General features: G+C 39.9%; 1 protein-coding gene across 1 annotated transcript; it reads right to left on the bottom strand.

Moving 5' to 3' along the window:
• Nucleotides 1-8,348: 8,348 nt before the first annotated feature.
• Nucleotides 8,349-21,107, bottom strand: LOC139539675 (ras-related protein Rab-8A). Its single transcript, XM_071342844.1, has 8 exons — nt 20,847-21,107; nt 19,953-20,013; nt 19,741-19,801; nt 18,632-18,709; nt 12,298-12,387; nt 11,946-12,011; nt 11,755-11,805; nt 8,349-11,672 (listed from the first exon to the last, which is right to left on the bottom strand). The coding sequence occupies exons 1-8, from the start codon at nt 20,968-20,970 to the stop codon at nt 11,583-11,585; spliced, it is 621 nt and encodes a 206-aa protein (XP_071198945.1). The 5' UTR covers nt 20,971-21,107; the 3' UTR covers nt 8,349-11,582.
• Nucleotides 21,108-21,220: the final 113 nt, after the last annotated feature.

Raw genomic sequence — 21,220 nt, 5'->3', positions numbered from 1 at the left:
GTATATTCAGTTCATATCCATATTATTAATATTTTGTGACTGAAATTATGACACCATTCTCAGTAGCCTAGGCAAGACAAAAATGTATTACCACAAAATGGCCTCGCTATTCATGTTGAATAAATTAGCCTTTCAATTTGAACTAAGCAAGCTGCTAAATCATTCAGTTTACATTTTAAAACAAACCCTGGCTGCTTTTTTTAGCTAAGAAAAGCATGGCAATAGTTGAAATACAATTAGAAATCCAGATTTTAGTCAGTAACAGACGCAAAGCTATTGAAATGACAAGTAAATCCCACAAATAACCCAATTATAATGGGTTTATTTTTAAAATTTTAAAATTTAACCTTTATTTAACCAGGTAAGCTAGTTGAGAACAAGTTCTCATTTACAACTGCGACCTGACCAAGATAAAGCAAAGCAGTGCGACAGAAACAACAACACAGAGTTACACATGGAATAAACAAGCGTACAGTCATTAACACAATAGAAAAAAAAGAAAGTCTATATACAGTGTGTGCAAATGGCATGAGGAGGTATGGCAATAAATAGACCATAGTAGCAAAGTAATTACAATTTAGCAGATTAACACTGGAGTGATAGATGAGCAGATGATGTTGTGTAAGTAGTGATACTGGTGTGCAAAAGAGCAGCAAAGTAAATAAAAACAATATGGGGATGAGGTAGGTAGATTGGGTGGGCTATTTACAGATGGACTATGTACAGCTGCAGTGATTGGTTAGCTGCTCAGATAGCTGATGTTTAAAGTTAGTGAGGGAAATGTAAGTCTCCAGCTTCAGCGATTTTTGCAATTGTAGTCTTAACATCTGGCACATAATAACGACACAATTACTAGAAAATAGCCTTAAAGTTTATACAATTGTTTCTATGCAAAGATTTCACACGCGCAAAGGGAATTTAGCAGTCAACGAGTTGAATCGACATTCATTGATTTGGAAACAGATCTGGCGAGTTTAATAAAAGCGGATGATCTTTTCTCGTGCGACATAATGAAATTCCTTTATTACTACATCACATTAGCCCCGCAATAATTATTATCTTGATAGAGAACCTAATTCGTTTTTTACGTCGTTACAAGTTATGTCTACATTCCATGTTAATTCCCTTGAACTTTATGACAAAAGTGTTTATTCGATAAATATAGCAACTCCTCTCTTACTGTGGGAAAAAAACACATTTTCAGTCCTTACGGGCAGTTTAATTTTTTATTTTATTACCTGGGCAGAGAATCGCATGTGTTTATAGTTTATTGGTTAGAGGTAAGTCAATTTCCCATATTTTTACAAAAAATGGATATACACCAATCTTTTTATGAGACTCTTTCCAAGACTCTGTAGACAGTCATAATGCTTTAACCTTATCTCTATCAAATGATCCATAAAGGGACTAACTGAGAATACTTCTAAAATACTTTGTACTCCCCTTACATACATCTACGTGTGGGTTGTTTAAGTTGTATATCATTATTACTTTATCAAATCTGTAGTAATCAATTATACACACACATAAAAACATAACAAATGATATCTTCACAGAATCCATATATAACGTTAGAAATCTTAGGTACTCACATCAACCACTCCATGTGCATTTTCAACGACTCTCCATTGCTGTGCATTGCTGTGCAACCAAACTCCCAGTGGAACCCAAAAGCGGGGATCCACTCTAGTGGAGTATGGCATCCCCAGCTGCATCTAATGCAACACCCTTGCACGGTTAACCTGGATTACCCCGGGAATAATCAGCGAAATTAAGATTGTCATCGCATCCTAGTCGCCAAATGGCTTTACAAAGATGGCGACATTGAGATTAAGTGGGTTAAAATAGTCCTAGAAGTGACACAGGGTTGACGGATGGACATGTCAAAATGCTGAATTATGAGACTTTAGCAACCCTTTTTTTCATATTCAAAATCTGATTCATAGAATTTCCCATGTGGTCTATATTAAACATGTTAATGCACAATTTCTACTTAAAATATTAGAGGGACACAAGGCACTCATTTCGTGGAACGACTCACACTGTCACCCAAGTTTCCCAATTGACTCACATTCCTCTTGTCAATCCAGTCAGACCAGAACCTGACCTTGAGAGCAGACTTCCCAATTACATTGTTGATAACAGATCAGCATTTGGCAACCATCTCAAATGGATGGACAAGTGAAATGAAAGTATTGTCATTTTAATAACAATAGATGTTTAACATAATTCCTCACATGAAATGAAAACTAAATTATTTTCACATTTGATATGAAATAGTTCACCATATCCAAGTATTGTAAACCATTGGACATCGTCTAACCACTAACCAGAGCTTATTGCAGACATAAATAGCACTCAATGTTACTTTGTTAAATAAATTCTAGATATACAGTTAAATAATAATCTTCAGACTGTCACTAACTTTTAAGTCATCATTGCCTTCAACAGATATATTTCTCTCATAAATGGTCTTGCCTGCTACAACTACATTCATGTGTCCATCCATCCATTCCCAAGGGTAGAGAAGTGGACATTAGTATGTAGGGGCAAAAGGAGGAGTATGTGGCTCTAACAGCAGCAATGGGTGGAGGGCCATTGGTAGTCTCTCCTGGAAGCATCTGGTACTGGTGCCCACCAGCTGTATCAATGTCCTTCTCTGGCCTCCAGGGCTGTGTTTCCCCTGGTCTTGCCCCTGCTCAGCCTCCACATTGATCTCTGCATACATGTGCTTCTGATGGGCACTCCTCTTATTATGGAACTTCCTCTGACTTTACATTTTAATTCTTCTGTTTGTTGGGATTTGGGTCCAGGTGGTGTGTGTTCGGTCGGGGCCTGTGGTCGTCTGTCTGTATACACCATCCTGGGTCCTGGGGGGCCTTCAGGTGCAGTGCTGCTCTGTGTCTTGATCTTTCTCTGTGGAAGAGCAGGGAGCTCTGGCAGGTAACTCATGAGGTTGGTCTGGCTGGGCCGCGGTGACTAAGTGTATCTTTCTGGGCAATGGCTTAGCAGTACAATCTACCTGGAATATACAGAATAGATAGACTGTACTCTTACACTAACTTCAGTTCTCTTTGATCTCAGTGGATTCAACCTGCAGACATATGTAGGCAATAAAGGCCTACAATGCTTTTGCAATAGCAATATTTCAACATTTAAAAAATGAAAATACAACTTTAGCCCTATCCCCCAACAAACACACAATGTAATTCCAGCATTTTTCCAATGCTTGGGTTTTGGAGGCTCATTGTGTTTAACTCTGTCTCCAGGCAGGGGTAGAGTCTTGGAGGATGGCCGTTTGGAGTTACTAGCATTTGGAGGCTGGTGGCAGGGTCACTCAATGTGCTGGGATGATGTTGGAAGGCAGGTTAAGTGTCCTCAGTTGGTTTTAGATGAATACTGCTGTTCATGTGTGGGTGGTTATTCAGCAACACACCATGATTAGGGTTCATGGGTTGTCTTTTGGGGAATAAAAGTTCTGCATAATTAGCCTCGGCCATTGATACCAACAACAACAACAAGTAGATGAAGGGGGAGAATGTTTAGTCAAAAACATCTCAATTCACTTATGTATCCACAACAGTGTTCAAAAATTCAGCTCAGTGTGCTGTGCCGACCACTGCGTGTGTATGCCATATCAAACCAACTCAATGCAAGCCTATAGGGTACCTGTGTGTGTACAAAATGAACAATATGGTAGTTTACGGAATCAACTATAGTTCCTCACCTGTCCACAAGCTACAGTCAGCAGCTCATTGAAAGGCATGACAGGCACCCTGCAGTGAAAGTTCACAAGGTCTTGCAGCACGTTGATCATGAAGTGCCTGCAGCGATCAGTGGCACTAGACATACAGAGAGAAAAACCAAAATAAGGAAGTGGAGAAGGACTTTAAACTACACTGGTGAATAGAACAAGGGCCTGTCAGTGGGTAATAGGTGTGACGATGGTGTAGAATCAGATAAGAAACAGAACACAATTAATTTGCTCATGTGCCTATTGTTAACATTTCTTTGCCTGCCTGTTTATAGAAATGCCATTATTCATGTTTCAGCTGAACAAACAACCAATCTAACGACGCCTCGCCTGGAAGTGTCTATCTAATGTACAAAGTACAGAGGCTTACCGATAGGACAGTGTGTATCCTATCCTGCTTTCACTTACTCGGATCAGGAAGTAGTCTGTGGGCTTGGAAAGGAGCATTTCCTCAGCTACCCTGCAGCGAATAGACACGGCCATGTTAGGACAGACTTCAGTTTTAACTCACTTAACTGAAGAATATACAACATGCAATGTCACAGAACACAACCATTCAGTGCCCTACTGTAATACAATAACAACAGTCATAAGGCACATATCCTACACTCCAGCCCACACATTTTTTGTTGTTGTATTTATGAAGGTATTTTTGTATTTACATTGGTCTCATCTAGCCTTGGTTGCTACGGCTGGTAAGCAATGAGTGCATTTCAATGACAGAGACAATTTGAGAACTTACTTCCTAGAAATAATGCCATGGAACCATTCTGGAACTACCCCATTCCTGATTACACAGTCACGTTGGAACTCTGAACCAGGAAAGGGCATCATGGTCTTCCCTGAGTCTGTGTTCTGTTCATACCCTCAGTTGTGTCCTGGTAAAATAATGAATGTTTGGAATCAACCCCAATTTCTATTGCCAATTTGACAGGTCAAACGCTGCTGGGTTTTTCACGCTGAATAATTTCCAGTGTGTGTCAAGAATTGTCCACCACCCAAAGGACATCCAGCCAACTTGACACAACTGGGAAGCATTGGCGTCAACATGGGCCAGCATCCCGGTAGAACGCTTTCAACACGTTGTAGAGTCCCTGCCCGACGAATTAAGTTCTGAGGGCAAAAAGAGGTGCAACTCAATATAAAGGTGTTCCTAATGCTTTGTACACTCAGTGTACAGTCGTGGCCAAAACCTTTGAGAATGACACAAATATAAATTTTCACAAAGTCTGCTGCCTCAGTTTGTATGATGGCAATTTGCATATACTCCAGAATGTTATGAAGAGTGATCAGATGAATTGCAATTAATTGCAAAGTCCCTCTTTGCCATGCAAATGAACTGAATCCCCAAAAAACATTTCCACTGCATTTCAGCCCTGCCACAAAAGGACCAGCTGACATCATGTCAGTGATTCTCTCGTTAACACAGGTGTGAGTGTTGACGAGGACAAGGCTGGAGATCACTCTGTCATGCTGATTGAGTTTGAATAACAGACTGGAAGCTTCAAAAGGAGGGTGGTGCTTGGAATCATTGTTCTTCCTCTGTCAACCATGGTTACCTGCAAGGAATCAAATCAAATCAAGTTTATTTTATATAGCCCTTCGTACATCAGCTAATATCTCGAAGTGCTGTACAGAAACCCAGACTAAAACCCCAAACAGCAAGCAATGCAGGTATAGAAGCACGGCGGCTAGGAAAAACTCCCTAGAAAGGTCAAAACCTAGGAAGAAACCTAGAGAGGAACCAGGCTATGAGGGGTGGCCAGTCCTCTTCTGGCTGTGCCGGGTGGAGATTATAACAGAACATGGCCAAGATGTTCAAATGTTCATAAATGACCAGCATGGTCAAATAATAATCAGGAGTAAATGTCAGTTGGCTTTTCATAGCCGATCATTAAGAGTATCTCTACCGCTCCTGCGGTCTCTAGAGAGTTGAAAACAGCAGGTCTGGGACAGGTAGCACGTCCGGTGGACAGGTCAGGGTTCCATAGCTGCAGGCAGAACAGTTGAAACTGGAACAGCAGCAAGGCCAGGTGGACTGGGGACAGCAAGGAGTCATCATGCCCGGTAGTCCTGACGCATGGTCCTAGGGCTCAGGTCCTCCGAGAGAGAGAAAGAAAGAGAGGAGAGAATTAGAGAGAGCATACTTAAATTCACACAGGACACAGGATAAGACAGGAGAAGTACTCCAGATATAACCAACTGACCCTAGCCCCCTGACACATAAACTACTGCATAAACTCCAGCATAAATACTGGAGGCTGAGACAGGAGGGGTCAGGACACACTGTGGCCCCATCCGATGATACCCCCGGACAGGGCCAAACAGGAAGGATATAACCCCACCCACTTTGCCAAAGCACAGGAAACACGTGCCATCATCATTGCTTTGCACAAAAAGGGCTTCACAGGCAAGGATATTGCTGCCAGTAAGATTGCACCTAAATCAACCATTTATCGGATCATCAAGAACTTCAAGGAGAGCGGTTCAAATGTTGTGAAGAAGGCTTCAGGGCGCCCAAGAAAGTCCAGCAAGCGCCAGGACCGTCTCCTAAAGTTGATTCAGCTGTGGGATCGGGGCACCACCAGTACAGAGCTTGCATGGCAGCAGGCAGGTGTGAGTGCATCTGCACGCACAGTGAGGCGAAGACTTTTGGAGAATGGCCTGGTGTCAAGAAGGGCAGCAAAGAAGCCACTTCTCTCCAGGAAAAACATCAGGGACAGACGGATATTCTGCAAAAGGTACAGGGATTGGACTGCAGAAGACTGGGGTAAAGTCATTTTCTCTGATGAATCCTCTTTCCGATTGTTTGGGGCATCCGGTAAAAAGCTTGTCCGGGGAAGACAAGGTGAGCGCTACCATCAGTCCTGTGTCATGCCAACAGTAAAGTATCCTGAGACCATTCATGTGTGGGGTTGCTTCTCAGCCAAGGGAGTGGGCTCACTCACAATTTTGCCTAAGAACACAGCCATGAATAAAGAATGGTACCAACACATCCTCCGAGAGCAACTTCTCCCAACCATCCAGGAACAGTTTGGTGACGAACAATGCCTTTTCCAGCATGATGGAGCACCTTGCCATAAGGCAAAAGTGATAACTAAGTGGCTTGGGGAACAAAACATCGATATTATGGCCAGAAAACTCCCCAGACCTTAATCCCATTGAGAACTTGTGGTCAATCCTCAAGAGGCGGGTGGACAAACAAAACCCCACAAATTCTGACAAACTTCAATCATTGATTATGCAAGAATGGGCTGTCATCAGTCAGGATGTGGCCCAGAAGTTAATTGACAGCATGTCAGGCAGATTGCAGAGGTCTTGAAAAAGTATGGTCAACACTGCAAATATTGACTCTGCATCAACTTCATGTAATTGTCAATAAAAGCCTTTGACACTTATGAAATGCTTGTAATTATACTTCAGTATTCCATAGTAACATCTGACAAAAATATCTGAAGACACTGAAGCAGCAAACTTTGTGGAAATTAATATTTGTGTCATTTTCAAAACTTTTGGCCACGACTGTACATACCACATTGATAGCTATATTGATAGGATATGCAAATCATTACATTTTTTAACTCTGGTCTGGTATCCGTATGCAAATATTATTTTAACGGAGGCAAAAACCTGATACAGCAACAAATAGGCATAAAATTAATACAATGCAATGTTCATAACAAACTGGGTAATTAATAGAGAAACGTCGCACTCTGATCTCAGACTAGACGTAACATAGTAAACGTAATTCTGAAATGTATGTAATGTCTTTGGTATACAAGGCAGAAGGTTACTTAATACAAAAACAAAAGGAGGGTGGTTGGTCAGGGTAAATGGGTGGGCATAACATGAATGTCTATCAACCCAAAGATTGCATGTTTGAATCTCATCACAGACAACTTTAGCATTTTAGCAACTACTGACAACTTTAACTACTTTTCAACTACTTAGCATGTTATCTAACCCTTTAACCTAGCTCCTGACCCTAACTCCTAATCCTAAACCCTAGCGTAGCTAAGGTTAGCTACCTAGCAAACGTTTAGCAGCCCAAAGTTTGCAAGTTCGAATCTCATCAAGGACAAATGTAGCTAATTAGCAACTACATACTACTTTTTAGCTACTATGAAATTACGTTGCATGTTAGCTAATCCTTCCTCCTAACCTTAACCCCCCCAGTGTTTCCCAAACTGTCATCATGACCCCAAGGGGTGCACGTTTTGTTTTATTCCCTAGCATTATGCCCTAGTTTTGGGAACAGAAAACTGTATTGAGATCAAATGTTTAATCGATGAGAAAATTTGCAGAATGTCAGCCAAAATCCATCTCTTTTCCATCTTCTCCCATTGCCCGCCAGTAAGCTTCCTCTGGAAACGCGGAAGTGGAAACGCCAAGTGGACGCTTCACATTTAAATATCCAGTGAAATATATGTCTCGTTGTTCTGTGGTACTGTCCTTGGTATTACAGCTTTATCAAGCTATTTTGTTTTTAAAAAAAATTAATATGAATTCCATATAGGATTAGGCCTATTGAATATCCATTGATAAAATTTGATTAAGATGAATTCGAAAATGTCTGAAAAAAAAAAGCAGCAAGTTAAAATAATCTCATTTTAATAAATCAAAAAAAGTACACATCTACAAACATGTAGATCAATTCAACAAGATTTATGAAAGTAGGTAAAAGTAAAATGTATTTTTCTTATTTACAATTGTTTTCAAAATGCGATTGTCTCCTCCATTTAACCCATAATCAACTATGAAATCCAAATAGTCTTGAACATGGAATGCTAATGATATGTTCAAAGAAAAAAGTAATTTATAAACTGAAATATGTACAAATAGTTCCACCAGAAGGAAAATAAACCTTCATAATAACTAGTATTCTGATTAAACATTTGCCAGACCTTCGTAAAGGACCTAAAAGATACAACAGTCCGACAAACTGACTGTGCCCCACCCATGTGGTGTTTTACACAAGAGAGGACATATAAAATAATTCAATGGCAATTTACTTCATTGTCACAACTAGAGAAACCATTTGTGATAATTCATGGGGAAGTCACTGTTGTTCCTTTGCTATGATTTAACATGTGCTCCATTCCCTATAGATTTGCATTGAGAAAAGCAAGTTCAAGGTGACAAAAATAAGTATAAGAACAGAAAGCTAGACAAGAATGATCCTTTGCGCATTTCTAATCTCAAAGAGAAGCTCTTCTTCAAGTCAAATATTAAAAACCTTAAGAGGTACAACAGTCTCATGATGAATAGTTCCAAAGCCCATGATATCAAGCATCAGGTGAAAATAAGCCACTTCTGTTGCGGTGGACAGGGGCAAGCTCAGAGGGAAGGATAGACGAGAACAAAAACAAAATTCTAAATCCAATATGAAAAGTCACTTTCCTCCAGCCTTCAGGCATCCATTTAACACTGTCACACTGAAGGCGACTTAAATTAAGTCGAGGTTAGGGACTGTACTGTAGAATATCGCAACTCGTTCATTGTAAATCATTTGGTCTTTCATGACAATGGAGAATTATTGAAAAGTGCATAATCAAGAGCAGGCTTTCTACAAGGGCACTTTCATACTTGGATGTTGTTTTTTTCTCAGACTACACGTTCTCTTGCTTGTAACATTTTAGTCCATTGCCATGTCACTACAGTGGTATGCCGATATCTTGCTTCGAATACAGTATGCAATGCAAATACCTTCAACTCAAAACACCCCAAACTAGATTGTGGTCTTAATACTGGCACACCAACATTTGGGCCTTGGAGTTAAATTAGGACAAACGCATAGCTACCGCTCTTGACTAAAGAAGGGGAGAGGCTATAAGGACACTGGTGACCTTCAAAATGACTAACCAGAAACTGAAACTGACCCTTACCTTAACGGCTATGCATTCATATAATCTCCACCCGGCCCAGCCAGAAGAGGACTGGACATCCCGCAGAGCCTGGTTCCTTTCTAGGTTTCTGATATTTCTAGGGAGTTTTTCATAGCTACCACGCTTCTACATCTGTATTGTTTGCAGTTTTAGGCTGGGTTTCTGTATAAGCACTTTGACATCTGCTTAGGTAAAAAAGGATTTCTAAATAAATACATTTGATTGATTAACCCTAACCTAATTTTAACCAATTCTTAAATTGGTCAGGAGTGTCCGTGTAGCCTTTTCCCTAAAGAAGCAGCAGGAATGGTTCTCTAGGGAACTGGAATGTCACAGCATATTGATAAATGAAAAAAGGAGAACATAGTAATAAACCTGGAAATTAATATTCATGGCATTTGTTTCACCATACAGTAGGTTGACATTATTCAATTGAGTTCTTATAAAATCACATTTGACTAGTAATATAGGCCTACCAAACAACTATCAAGGCAGCCTACTTTGGCGCAATTGTCACTAATTTTCCATCAAAAATACTGACAAGCATGAAAACAGCTTACAAAAACCACACAAACCTGCACGGTATTACAGTATCACAATTAAAACAACCAGTAAAAAAAGAAGAAAAAGGAATAGGCTGAGAGGCTGGAATTTGAAAAGGGTGCATAAGACGTTAAAAATGAAATCAAGCAATTACCACCCAAAAGGACTATATCTCTATTTCAGTGGTATCTACATCATACATAACATGAATATTTTGGGCAATGAGGTACTCACACTGTTTTGGTGGAGTGGTATAAGATTAAAACACATTTTGAATGCCAAAACAAAAAATTTGGTAAACGTATGCATTCATTTGTTAGATTGCAATTCATTTCCTAACTAGACTGATGTTATTGTGGAACAGATGATTTTTACTTATAGCCTCTGGAACAAGTTCTGGAATGTAATAGTTCTAATGAATACTGACATTCCTATACTTCCATACAAGGGACTGGAATAAGACATGCTTTTGCAAATTGCAAGATGTGCAGCCAATTTCACTACTAAAGTGCAAGAGTACACAGTAAAACAGGGTTCAACTCAATGTGCAGTTACCGGCACATAAAATTGTTCTAACACTCAAATATATAGTTTATAAATCATTGCAAACCTTGGGAAAAAAAATAATCTGAACTGCATAATGGTAAATGCTGAACACAGATGCACATTTTCAGGTATGTTGTTAAGATGGTATGTCTTTACTGTTAACATTGTAAGACTAACACTTCAGAACTGTATTATATTATCTAAAGTATTATCTTAAGGAAATAAGTGGCTTTCTTGTCTATAATTTGTTGGATGGCAAAAGGGGATTTAAGGTAGAATACAGATAATCACTAATTTGAGAAAGGAAAAACAGGGATGCATAGATGACACATTTGGAATAAATCTCCATAGTAGCTAGATGACGCAGAATTCAACAATCTCACAGAAGATGTCAGATGTATGATGGTTAACTAGTCTTATCATGGAATTAAGCCACTACTTTTAAGAATAAGGTCAATCCATGTTGAGACAAAACCTCACTAAGGATCAACTTTGGCAGCAGTGCGACCACAGAGCAACATACAGTATCTGTGACAACCGTTGCAGAGAACAGAGAGAGAGGAGAGGGTGAGCAGCAACCTAAGTGTAATTACGAGAGACGATATAAGAGCATGATGGTACAGAAGAGTGCCTGGTATAGACCTAAATCTAACGCCCATCCAACAACACTGATTGATCCACCTGACCAATGAAAGCTACCGTTTGTAAACTGGGGGCACATGGTGAAGCAGAAAAAGCCCAAAGAGGCCTGGGATATCGGGAATGAGAGGGATGAGAACAGGGCGAAAGAGGAAAGCTCTGAGCAAGCCCAGTCCAGTTCTGTCCAGCTGTGGACAATGATAAGATCGTTGTCCTCACAGGAGGGTGCAGCGGAAGAAACTGCTCTTCTTGGGCTGTTCTGTGATCTTCACACCATGACTGCTGCCCTGAGGATTGTTGCCCTCCTGGAACACACACACAGTAAGTCAGAACACACACACACAATACCCCAACTAAAATAGATGTGCACATAAAACACACACTTACCAGTTTCTTGTCCATTTTCGCCTTGATGTCTCTGGCAAGGGTCATAAATGCCTGAAAGTTCAAGGGGAAAAAAGACAGGACAAATTAAGATCAAAGAGACAAAACAACGTGCAGTCTCTTTCAACCTAACAGAACAACAATTACTGTACAGCCATTGTTGTTTTTTAACTGCTGAGAATTAGTGAACTCACATTCTCCACGTTGATATTGGCCTTTGCACTGGTCTCCATAAACTTGATACCGTACTCCAACGACAACTGCCAAAGGTCAATAAAAGGGACGCACAAAATATACTCAGCGAACATTGACAGTAGCTCAATCACAAGTCTACATCTGTAGATACTCAAGATGTGAGTCATTGATTATAATTATTGATAATAGCCTACATAACATTTACTGATCCCCCACCGTCTCACATCTGTCTTTGGACAACTGTCACTCAGCAAACATGGGCAGTAGCACAAAACATCTACTGTATAGACACTTGGATATCAGTCAGCTAGTTTGATATTTTTCATTTCCTGATCGATGATGATCACCCACCTGCTCCCCTCTGTCTTTGGACACCTGTCGCTTGTCATTGACGTCACACTTGTTTCCCAGAACCATCTTCTCCACGTCAGCAGAGGCATGCTGGACAGGAAGACAGAAGATTGATCATGCAATGTAATTGCTACTTTCACTAAAACGTACAGACTTCAAAGACATATCGTGCATTCGGAAAATATTCAACCTGGAGGTCGACCGATTATGATTTTTCAACGCCGATACCGATTATTGGAGGACCAAAAAAAGCCGATTAAATCGGCCGATAAAGATGTATTTTTTTATTTGTAATAATGACAATTACAACAATACTGAATGAACACTTATTTTAACTTAATACAGTAATCCCTCGTTTATCGCGGGGGTTACGTTCCGAAAATGACCCGCGATAAGTGAAATCCGCGAAATAGAAAACTTTTTTTTTTTTTTACAATTAGCAACTATTACATGTATACAAATACAGTGACTCACGTGTAGGCCGTTCCGTCGACATTATGGGTTTAGGAGATGTTCGAAATTACAAGATAATTTGGCCAACTTAATGTAAATTTGCCAAGCTGTTTTATGTACGTACACATAACTGCACGAGACGACAAAATGATAGCACAATTCGTAGCATGTTTTGATACAAGAAGCGGGAGTGAGTTTTTAGCGAATCAGAATGCAGAGCACAATGCATCAAAAAAAAAAAAAAAATGCATTATGAAAATCCGCGAAATAGCGAATCCGCGATAAGTGAACCGCGAAGTGGCGAGGGATCACTGTACATCAATAATATAATACATCAATAAAATCAATTTAGCCTCAAATAAATAATGAAACATGTTCAATTTGGTTTAAATAATGCAAAAACAAAGTGTTGGAGAAGAAAGTAAAAGTGCAATATGTGCCATGTAAAAAAGCTAACGTTTAAGTTCCTTGCTCAGAACATGAGAACATATGAAAGCTGGTGGTTCCTTTTAACATGCGTCTTCAATATTCCATGGTATGAAGTTTTAGGTTGTAGTTATAGGAATTATAGGACTATTTCTCTCTATACCATTGTATTTAATATACCTTTGACTATTGGATGTTCTTATAGGCACTTTAGTATTGCCAGTGTAACAGTATAGCTTCCGTCCCTCTCCTCGCCCCTACCTGGGCACGAACCAGGAACACAACAGCCACCCTCGAAGCATCGTTACCCATCGCACCACAAAAGCCACGGCCCTTGCGGAGCAAGGGGAACAACTACTTCACGGTCTCAGAGCGAGTGACGTCACTTTAGTGCGCACCCCGCCAACTAGCTAGCCATTTCACATCGGTTACACCAGCCTATTCTCGGGAGTTGATAGGCTTGAAGTCAAACAGCGCAATGCTTGAAGCACAGCGAAGAGCTGCTGGCAAACGCACGAAAGTGCTGTTTGAATGAATGCTTACGAGCCTGCTGCTGCCTACCACCGCTCAGTCAGACTGCTCTATCAAATCATAGACTTAGTTATAACATAATAACACACGGAAATACGAGCCTTGGGTCAATAATATGGTGAAATCCAGAAACTATCATTTTGAAAACAAAACGTTTATTCTTTCAGTGAAATACGGAACCATTCCGTATTTTATCTAACGGGTGGCATCCATAAGTCTAAATATTCCTGTTATATTGCACAACCTTCAATGTTATGTCATAATTAAGTAAAATTCTGGCAAATTAGGTCGCAACGAGCCAGGCGGCCCAAACTGTTGCATATACCCTGACTCTGCGTGCAATGAACGCAAGAGAAGTGACACAATTTCCCTAGTTTAATATTGCCTGCTAACATGAATTTAACTAAATATGCAGGTCTCAAAAAATATACTTCTGTGTATTGATTTCAAGAAAGGCATTGATGTTTATGGTTAGGTACATTCGTGCAACGATTGTGCTTTTTTCGCAAATGCGCTTTTGTTGAATCATCCCCAGTTTGGAGAAGTTGAAGTCTTTGTTAGGAAGACATAGTCTTCACACAGTTCGCAACGAGCCAAAAGGCCCAAACTGCTGCATATACCTTGGCTCTGTTGCACAGAACGCAAGAGAAGTGACAATTTCCCTAGTTAAAATAAATTCATGTTAGCAGGAAATATTAACTAAATATGCAGGTTTAAAAATATATACTTGTGTATTGATTTTAAGAAAGGCGTTGATGTTTAGGTACACATTTGTGCAACGACAGTGATTTTTTCGCGAATGCGCTTATTAAAATCACCCGTTTGGCAAAGTAGGCTATGATTCAATGATAAATTAACAGGCACCGCATCGATTATATGCAACGCTAGATAAACTAGTAATATCATCATCCATGTGTAGTTAACTAGTGATTATGTTAAGATTGATTGTTTTTTATAAGATACGTTTAATGCTAGCTAGCGCCTTACCTTGGCTCCTTGCTGCACTCCCATAACAGGTAGTCAGCCTGCCACGCAGTCTCCATGGAGTGCAATGTAATCGGCCATGATCGGTGTCCAAAAATGCCGATTACCGATTGTTATGAAAACTTGAAATCGGCCCTAATTAAATCGGCCATTACGATTAATCGGTCTACCTCTAATTCAGACCCCTTGACTTTGTACACATTGTCTTACGTTACAGCCTTATTCTAAAATAGATTTTTTTATTGCCCTCAATCTACACACAAGACCCCATAATGACAAAGTAAGAACAGGTTTAGACATTTTAGGAAATTTATTAAAAAATTAAAAACTAAAATATCACATTTACGTAAGTATTCAGACCCTTTACTCAGAACTTTGTTGAAGCACCTTCGGCGGCAATTACTGCCTCGAGTCTTCTTGGGTATGACGCTACAAGCTTGACACACCTGTATTTGGGGAGTTTCTCCCATTCTTCTCTGCAGATGCTCTCAAGCTCTGTCAGGTTGGATGGGGAGCATTGCTGAACAGCTATTTTCAGGTCTCTCCAGAGATGTTAGATCAGGTTCAAGTCCGGGCCACTCAAGGACATTCAGAGACTTGTCCCGAAACCACTCCTGCGTTGTCTTGGCGGTCTGCTTAGGGTAGTTGTCCTGTTCGAAGTTGAACCTTCGCCCCCAGTCTAAGGTCCTGAGCGCTCCGTTTATCTTTCACTTGATCCTGACTAGTCTCCTAGTCCCTGAAAAACATCCCCACAGCATGATGCTGCCACCAACATGCTTCACTGTAGGGATGGTGCCAGGTTTCTTCCAGATGTGATGCTTGGCATTCAGGCCAAATAGTTCAATCTTGCTTTCATCAGACCAGAGAACCATGTTTCTCATGGTCTGAGAGTCCTTTAGGTTCCTTTAACTGAAGAGTGGCTTCTGCCTGGCCACTACATAAAAGGCCTGATTGGTGGAGTGCTGCAGAGATGGTTGTCCTTCTGGAAGGTTCTCCCATCTCCACAGAGAAACTCTGGAGCTCTGTCAGAGTGACCATCGGGTTCCTGGTCACCTCCCTGACCAAGGCCCTTCTCCCCCCATTGCTCAGTTTGGCCGGGCGGCCAGCTCTAGGCAGTCTTGGTGGTTCCAAACTTCTTCCATTTAAGAATGATGGAGGCCACTGTGTTCTTGGGGACCTTCAATGCTGCAGACATTTTTTGTTACCCTTCCCCAGATCTGTGCCTCGACACAATCCTGTCTTGGAGCTCTACAGGAAATTCCTTCGACCTCATGGCTTGGTTTTTGCTCTGTCAACTGTGGGACCTTATATAGACTGGTGTGTGCCTTTCCAAATCATGTCAAATCAATTGAATTTACCACAGATGGACTCCAATCAAGGATGATCAATGGAAACAGGATTTACCTGATGTCAATTTTGAGTCTCATAGCAAAGGGTCTGAATACTTAGCAGGTATTGGCCATATACCATAAACCCCCAAGGTGGCGTATTGTTATTATAACTTCTTATGGCTGCAGGGGCAGTATTGAGTAGCTTGGATGAAAGGTGCACAGAGGTGCCCAGAGTAAACGGCCTGCTCCTCAGTCATAGGTGCTAATATATGCATATTATTATTAGTATTGGATAGAAAACACTCTGAAGTTTCTAAAACTGTTTGAATTATGTCTGTGAGTATAACAGAACTCATATGGCAGGCAAAAACCAGAGAAAAAATCCAAACAGGAAGTGGGAATTCTGAGGCTGGTCGATTTTCAACCAAGATCCACTAGATGTCAACAGTCTGTAGAACCTTGTCTGATGCCTCTACTGTGAAGGGGGGCCAAATGAGAGAGGAATTAGTCAGGTCTGCCATGACCTGACCATGCGCGTTCATATGAGGGAGCTCTGTTCCATCGCTCATCTGAAGTCAATGTAATTCTCCGGTTGGAACGTTATTCAAGATTTATGTTAAAAACATTCTAAAGATTGATTCAATACATCGTTTGACATGTTTCTACTGACTGTTATGGAACTTTTGGACATTTCGTCAGCTTTTAGTGAATGCGCTATTTGGACATAAATGATGGACATTACCGAACAAAACAAACATTTCTTGTGGAAGTGGGAGTCCTGGGAGTGCATTCCGACGAAGATCAGCAAAGGTAAGTGAAGATTTATAATGCTTTTTATGAGTTTTGTTGACTGCACAATTTGGCGGGTAACTGTATGGCTTGCTTTTGTGGCTGAGCGCTGTTTTCAGATTATTGAATATTGTGTTTTGCTGTAAAGCTTTTTGAAATCTGACAGTGGTTGCATTAAGAACAAGTGTATCTTTAATTCTATGTAAAACATGTATCTTTCATCAAAGTTTATTTCTGTTATTTGACGTGGCTCTCTGCAATTTCTCCGGATATTTTGGAGGTATTTCTGAACATGGCGCCAATGTAAACTGAGGTTTTTGGATATAAATATGAACTTAATCGAACAAAACATATATGTATTGTGTAACATGAAGTCCTATGAGTGAGGAAGATCAAAGGTTAGTGATTCATTTTATCTCCATTTGTACTTTTTGTGACTCTCTTTGGCTGGAAAAATGGCAGAATTTTTCTGTGAGTTGGTGGTGACCTAACATAATCGTTTGTGGTGCATTCGCTGAAAAGCCTATTTGAAATTGGACATTTTGGTTGGATTAACAAGATTACCTTTAAAATGGTATAAGACACACGTATGTTTGAGGAATTTTAATTATGAGATTTCTGTTTGAATTTGGCGCCCTGCACTTTCACTGCCTGTTGTCATATCGATCCCGTTAACGGGATTGCAGCCATAAGAAGATAAACTGGTTACCAACGTAATTAGAGTAGTAAAAATAAATGTTGTCATACCCGTGGTATACGGTCTGATATACCACGGCTGTCAGCCAATCAGCATTCAGGGATTGAACCACCCAGTTTATAATGGCCAATATACCATGGCAGTGTTTTGTAGCAGTGGGGGTCCTCATTGGATAATTTTTATGTAGAATGACTGAGAAGCTCAGCTCTGGTGACTTTTTTTTAAAGGACTCGAAAATGAATGAAAATAAAATCATGCTGACACCATCTTTGGTGTTACAATTATTTTAACATATTGAACCATGCATATAGCCTATGCATGGTCCATATTATTAGATATTAGTGATGGAGGAAAATAATTGATAGTTACATATCAGGACATTATATTTCACAATATATTGTATAGTTTTGACAACATCGCAATACTATTTCTGCGCTAGTTGGATGTACCTACACCAAAACTCCAGTATTATTCCTTCATAGCTTGTTCTCCATCTTTTTAAATAGGGAGCCAATTTATTTTCAGCACTTCCATGACTGACCAAAACTTGTTTTTTCACAGCTGTCCCTTGTCCCTCTGCAGCAGACATATGGTGAGCAATATGTTTGGAACGTCGAATCACAATAAAATCTGTTTTGAATCGCAATACTTATTGTATCGGTGATAATATCGTACTTCTCACAGAAACCACTGCATGTCACAATTCTTTCCCCCAACACTTTCCCTGGCTGCCACTACTCTTGCTCAACTAAAGACCATTAAAACTCCTGTTTACCCATGATTGTGTTATGAATTGTTGTGCATTGACTGCTTGTCAGAATGCATGTTTCCCTCCCTATGGCAATCGCAACTCGAATGCATCTTGAGAGAAATATTTATCTAGCATAGAACGTATAAAAACAAGCTGACTAGGTAAATTGATAAACTATTTTACTACGGGGTTGTCTGTTTTTTCTAGCAATTACTCGTTTTGTTTGCAGGGGAAAAGTTATAGCATCTTTATTTTGACTGTAGTGGAAACAATACCACGGCTAAGGGCTGTTCTTAGGCACCACGTGACATAAAATGCTGTTTCAGCCAATAAGCATCCAGGAACCAAACTACTATAATTTCTGATAATTACCTCCTCTATATTCCTTATCCAGTTTTTGATGTTGTCAAATGACTTCTCATTGGTGATGTCATAGACCAACATGATGCCCTGGGAAGAAAAACAGAGACTTGGTAAACAACAACCACTTTAACAATGAATGTCAGATACTAACATCCTGTTAAACTTGAGACTTGTACACTTCAGTAAAAAGCTAATTGTTATGAAGGGCCTGAACAGGATTCCAGTGCGATTTTACGCCTCCCATGAATGATCTCAGGTATGTAGTGCTTAATTTACAAAAATAAAGGGAGGGACTCAAACTAGTGTGCAATCTAGGCCGAACACAAATTGATCGCCATTAATGTCTCTGAATATGGATTTTTTTATTTTTATAATCTAAACTATATTCTCATCAGCGGTGTAAAGTGCTTAAGTAAAAACACTTTAAAGTACTACTTAAGTCGTTTTTTGGAGCAACTGTATTTATATGACAACTTTTACTCCACTACATTCCGAAAGAAAGTAATGTACTTTTTACTCCTTACATTTTCCAGTACCCAAAAGTACTAGTTACATTTTGAATGCTTAGCACGACAGGAAAATTGTCTAATTCACACACTTATCAAGAGAACATCCCTGGTCATCCCTACTGTGTGATCTGGCAGATTCACTTAACACAAATGCTTTGTTTGTAAATTATGTCTGAGTGTTGAAATGTGTCCAGGCTATCCATACATTAAAAAATATATATAATCAAGAAAATCGTGCCATCTGGTTTGCTTAATATAAGGAATTTGAAATTATTAATACTTTTACTTTGATACTTAAGTATATTTTAGCGATTACATTTACTTTTGATACTTAAGTACATTTAAAACCAAATACCTTTAGACTTTTACCAAAGTAGTACTTTACTGGGTGACTTTCACTTGAGTCATTATCTTTTAAATGCATCTTTACTTTTACTCAAGTATCTTACTGATTCTCATGTAGGTATATGTGCTTTCTAGTACATTTGCAAAATTGAGAGAGGGACATTGATGTATTTTAAAAAGATGAGGAGCAAGAGAGGGAGTGTGGTGATGTAGTGTCCACAACTAAAGAATCATTGTGGAATCCCGAAAGCATAAGCGACTGACCATGGCTCCTCTGTAGTATGCCGTTGTGATTGTTCGAAACCGCTCCTGGCCAGCTGTGTCCCTGGGAGAGAACAACACAATGAGATCCTTTAATTCCCATCCCTGATTTTAACCCACTTGTAGAATTATAGGCCAATTGTGATCATTCCCAAGGTGCACTTTTTCAAGACATAATTTCAGAGAAATTCTGTTAAGTCAAAGGGCTGTCTTACCATATCTGTAGCTTGATCTTCTTACCATCTAGTTCTACAGTTCTAATTTTAAAGTCAATACCTGAAACAGGAATAGCAAAAGTGAGACAATTCTTGCATTTCTACCCACTTAAATTTTTATTTCACTATTGTCTAACCACAGCGCTCCAAACGACAAAGGATCATTGAAACACAACCATTTGAGTTTGATGTATTTTGTAGGCCTACCGCACTGTTTATGCACAAGTGGCAAAACCAGACTGCATTCAACATTTGCTTGAAGGCTAGCTAGTAATTATTTGGATTATATCATGTCCAGAGAGTTCTGGCTAGGGAGGCCCATCTTTTTAGATGATGCTGCAGGCCACATACAGGAAGTGCACAACTTCAATTTGAGAAATGGCTTGTCTAATGTAAATGGCTGCATAACTTCAGGGAAGACCTCCCCAACATGTAGCTACTAAAACGGACCTTTCTGTAATGTTACAGTGACTGGTTTGAACTAGCGAACTCTCATGTATTGCTTACTGGGAAGTGAACTTCACTGTTATCTAACGTTAGCTAACTAAGCTATCTAATGAGTCAGAGTAAGCTTGTTCTTGCTCACTTGACAGCTAACGTTAGTTAGCTAAGGAGTCAGGTGACGTCACCTGCTAAAATCTTATGAAAATATCAATTTGAGGTATGCTGGGGATGCTGAAGTGCTGGTTTTATTGCCAAGCGAGCAGTGTGAAAAGCCGGTTAAGTTAACTAGCAAGCTAGTCCTGAATGCTAACCAAATAAGCTAGCTAGCCAGCTAACTTTAGCTAACTAGCGTTAGCATGACAGGATGGGCGCACACTAGCATTGCTGCTAACTAGCTACCCGTCCTCCGGCATAACTTTTCTAACCAGAAAACTTACGAAATTCACATACCTATTGTGGAGATAAATGTTGAGTTGAAGGCATCTTCTGAAAACCTGAACAACACACACGTCTTTCCGACGCCAGAATCGCCGATTAACAGTAGTTTAAACAAGTAATCGTAAGTCTTCGCCATATTATTAGCAATTGCGGAAATCCCGCCCGGCAGTTGTGAAAAGAGATACGTTACTGCTTTGCTCGATTTACTGGACCAGTGATTGGACAAACAACTTTTCACTCTTGACTGCTCTGGAGCCGTGAATTCCACGCTGTCAATCAAAATGGAAACGTCAGCTGATTGTGCTCTTGAAGTCAATGTCCCACCCATTAAAATGTGGTCCCACCCATTAAAATGTGGTCCCACCCATTAAAATGTGGTCCCACCC

Source organism: Salvelinus alpinus, chromosome 15 (genome assembly GCF_045679555.1).
Source record: "Salvelinus alpinus chromosome 15, SLU_Salpinus.1, whole genome shotgun sequence".
NCBI lineage: Eukaryota > Metazoa > Chordata > Actinopteri > Salmoniformes > Salmonidae > Salvelinus > Salvelinus alpinus.
Note: the sequence above shows the minus strand (reverse complement) of the source record. Positions and strands in the feature narration are given on the sequence as shown.

Bases quoted from the DNA above. Each gene is read 5' to 3' on its own strand.
- LOC139539675 (XM_071342844.1), bottom strand. From the start codon at position 20,970: ATGGCGAAGACTTACGATTACTTGTTTAAACTACTGTTAATCGGCGAT. The intron at 20,014-20,846 runs GTATGTGAATTT...TTCCTGTTTCAG, and splicing joins AACATTTATCTCCACAATAG to GTATTGACTTTAAAATTAGA. The intron at 19,802-19,952 runs GTAAGACAGCCC...GTTCTCTCCCAG, and splicing joins AAGATCAAGCTACAGATATG to GGACACAGCTGGCCAGGAGC.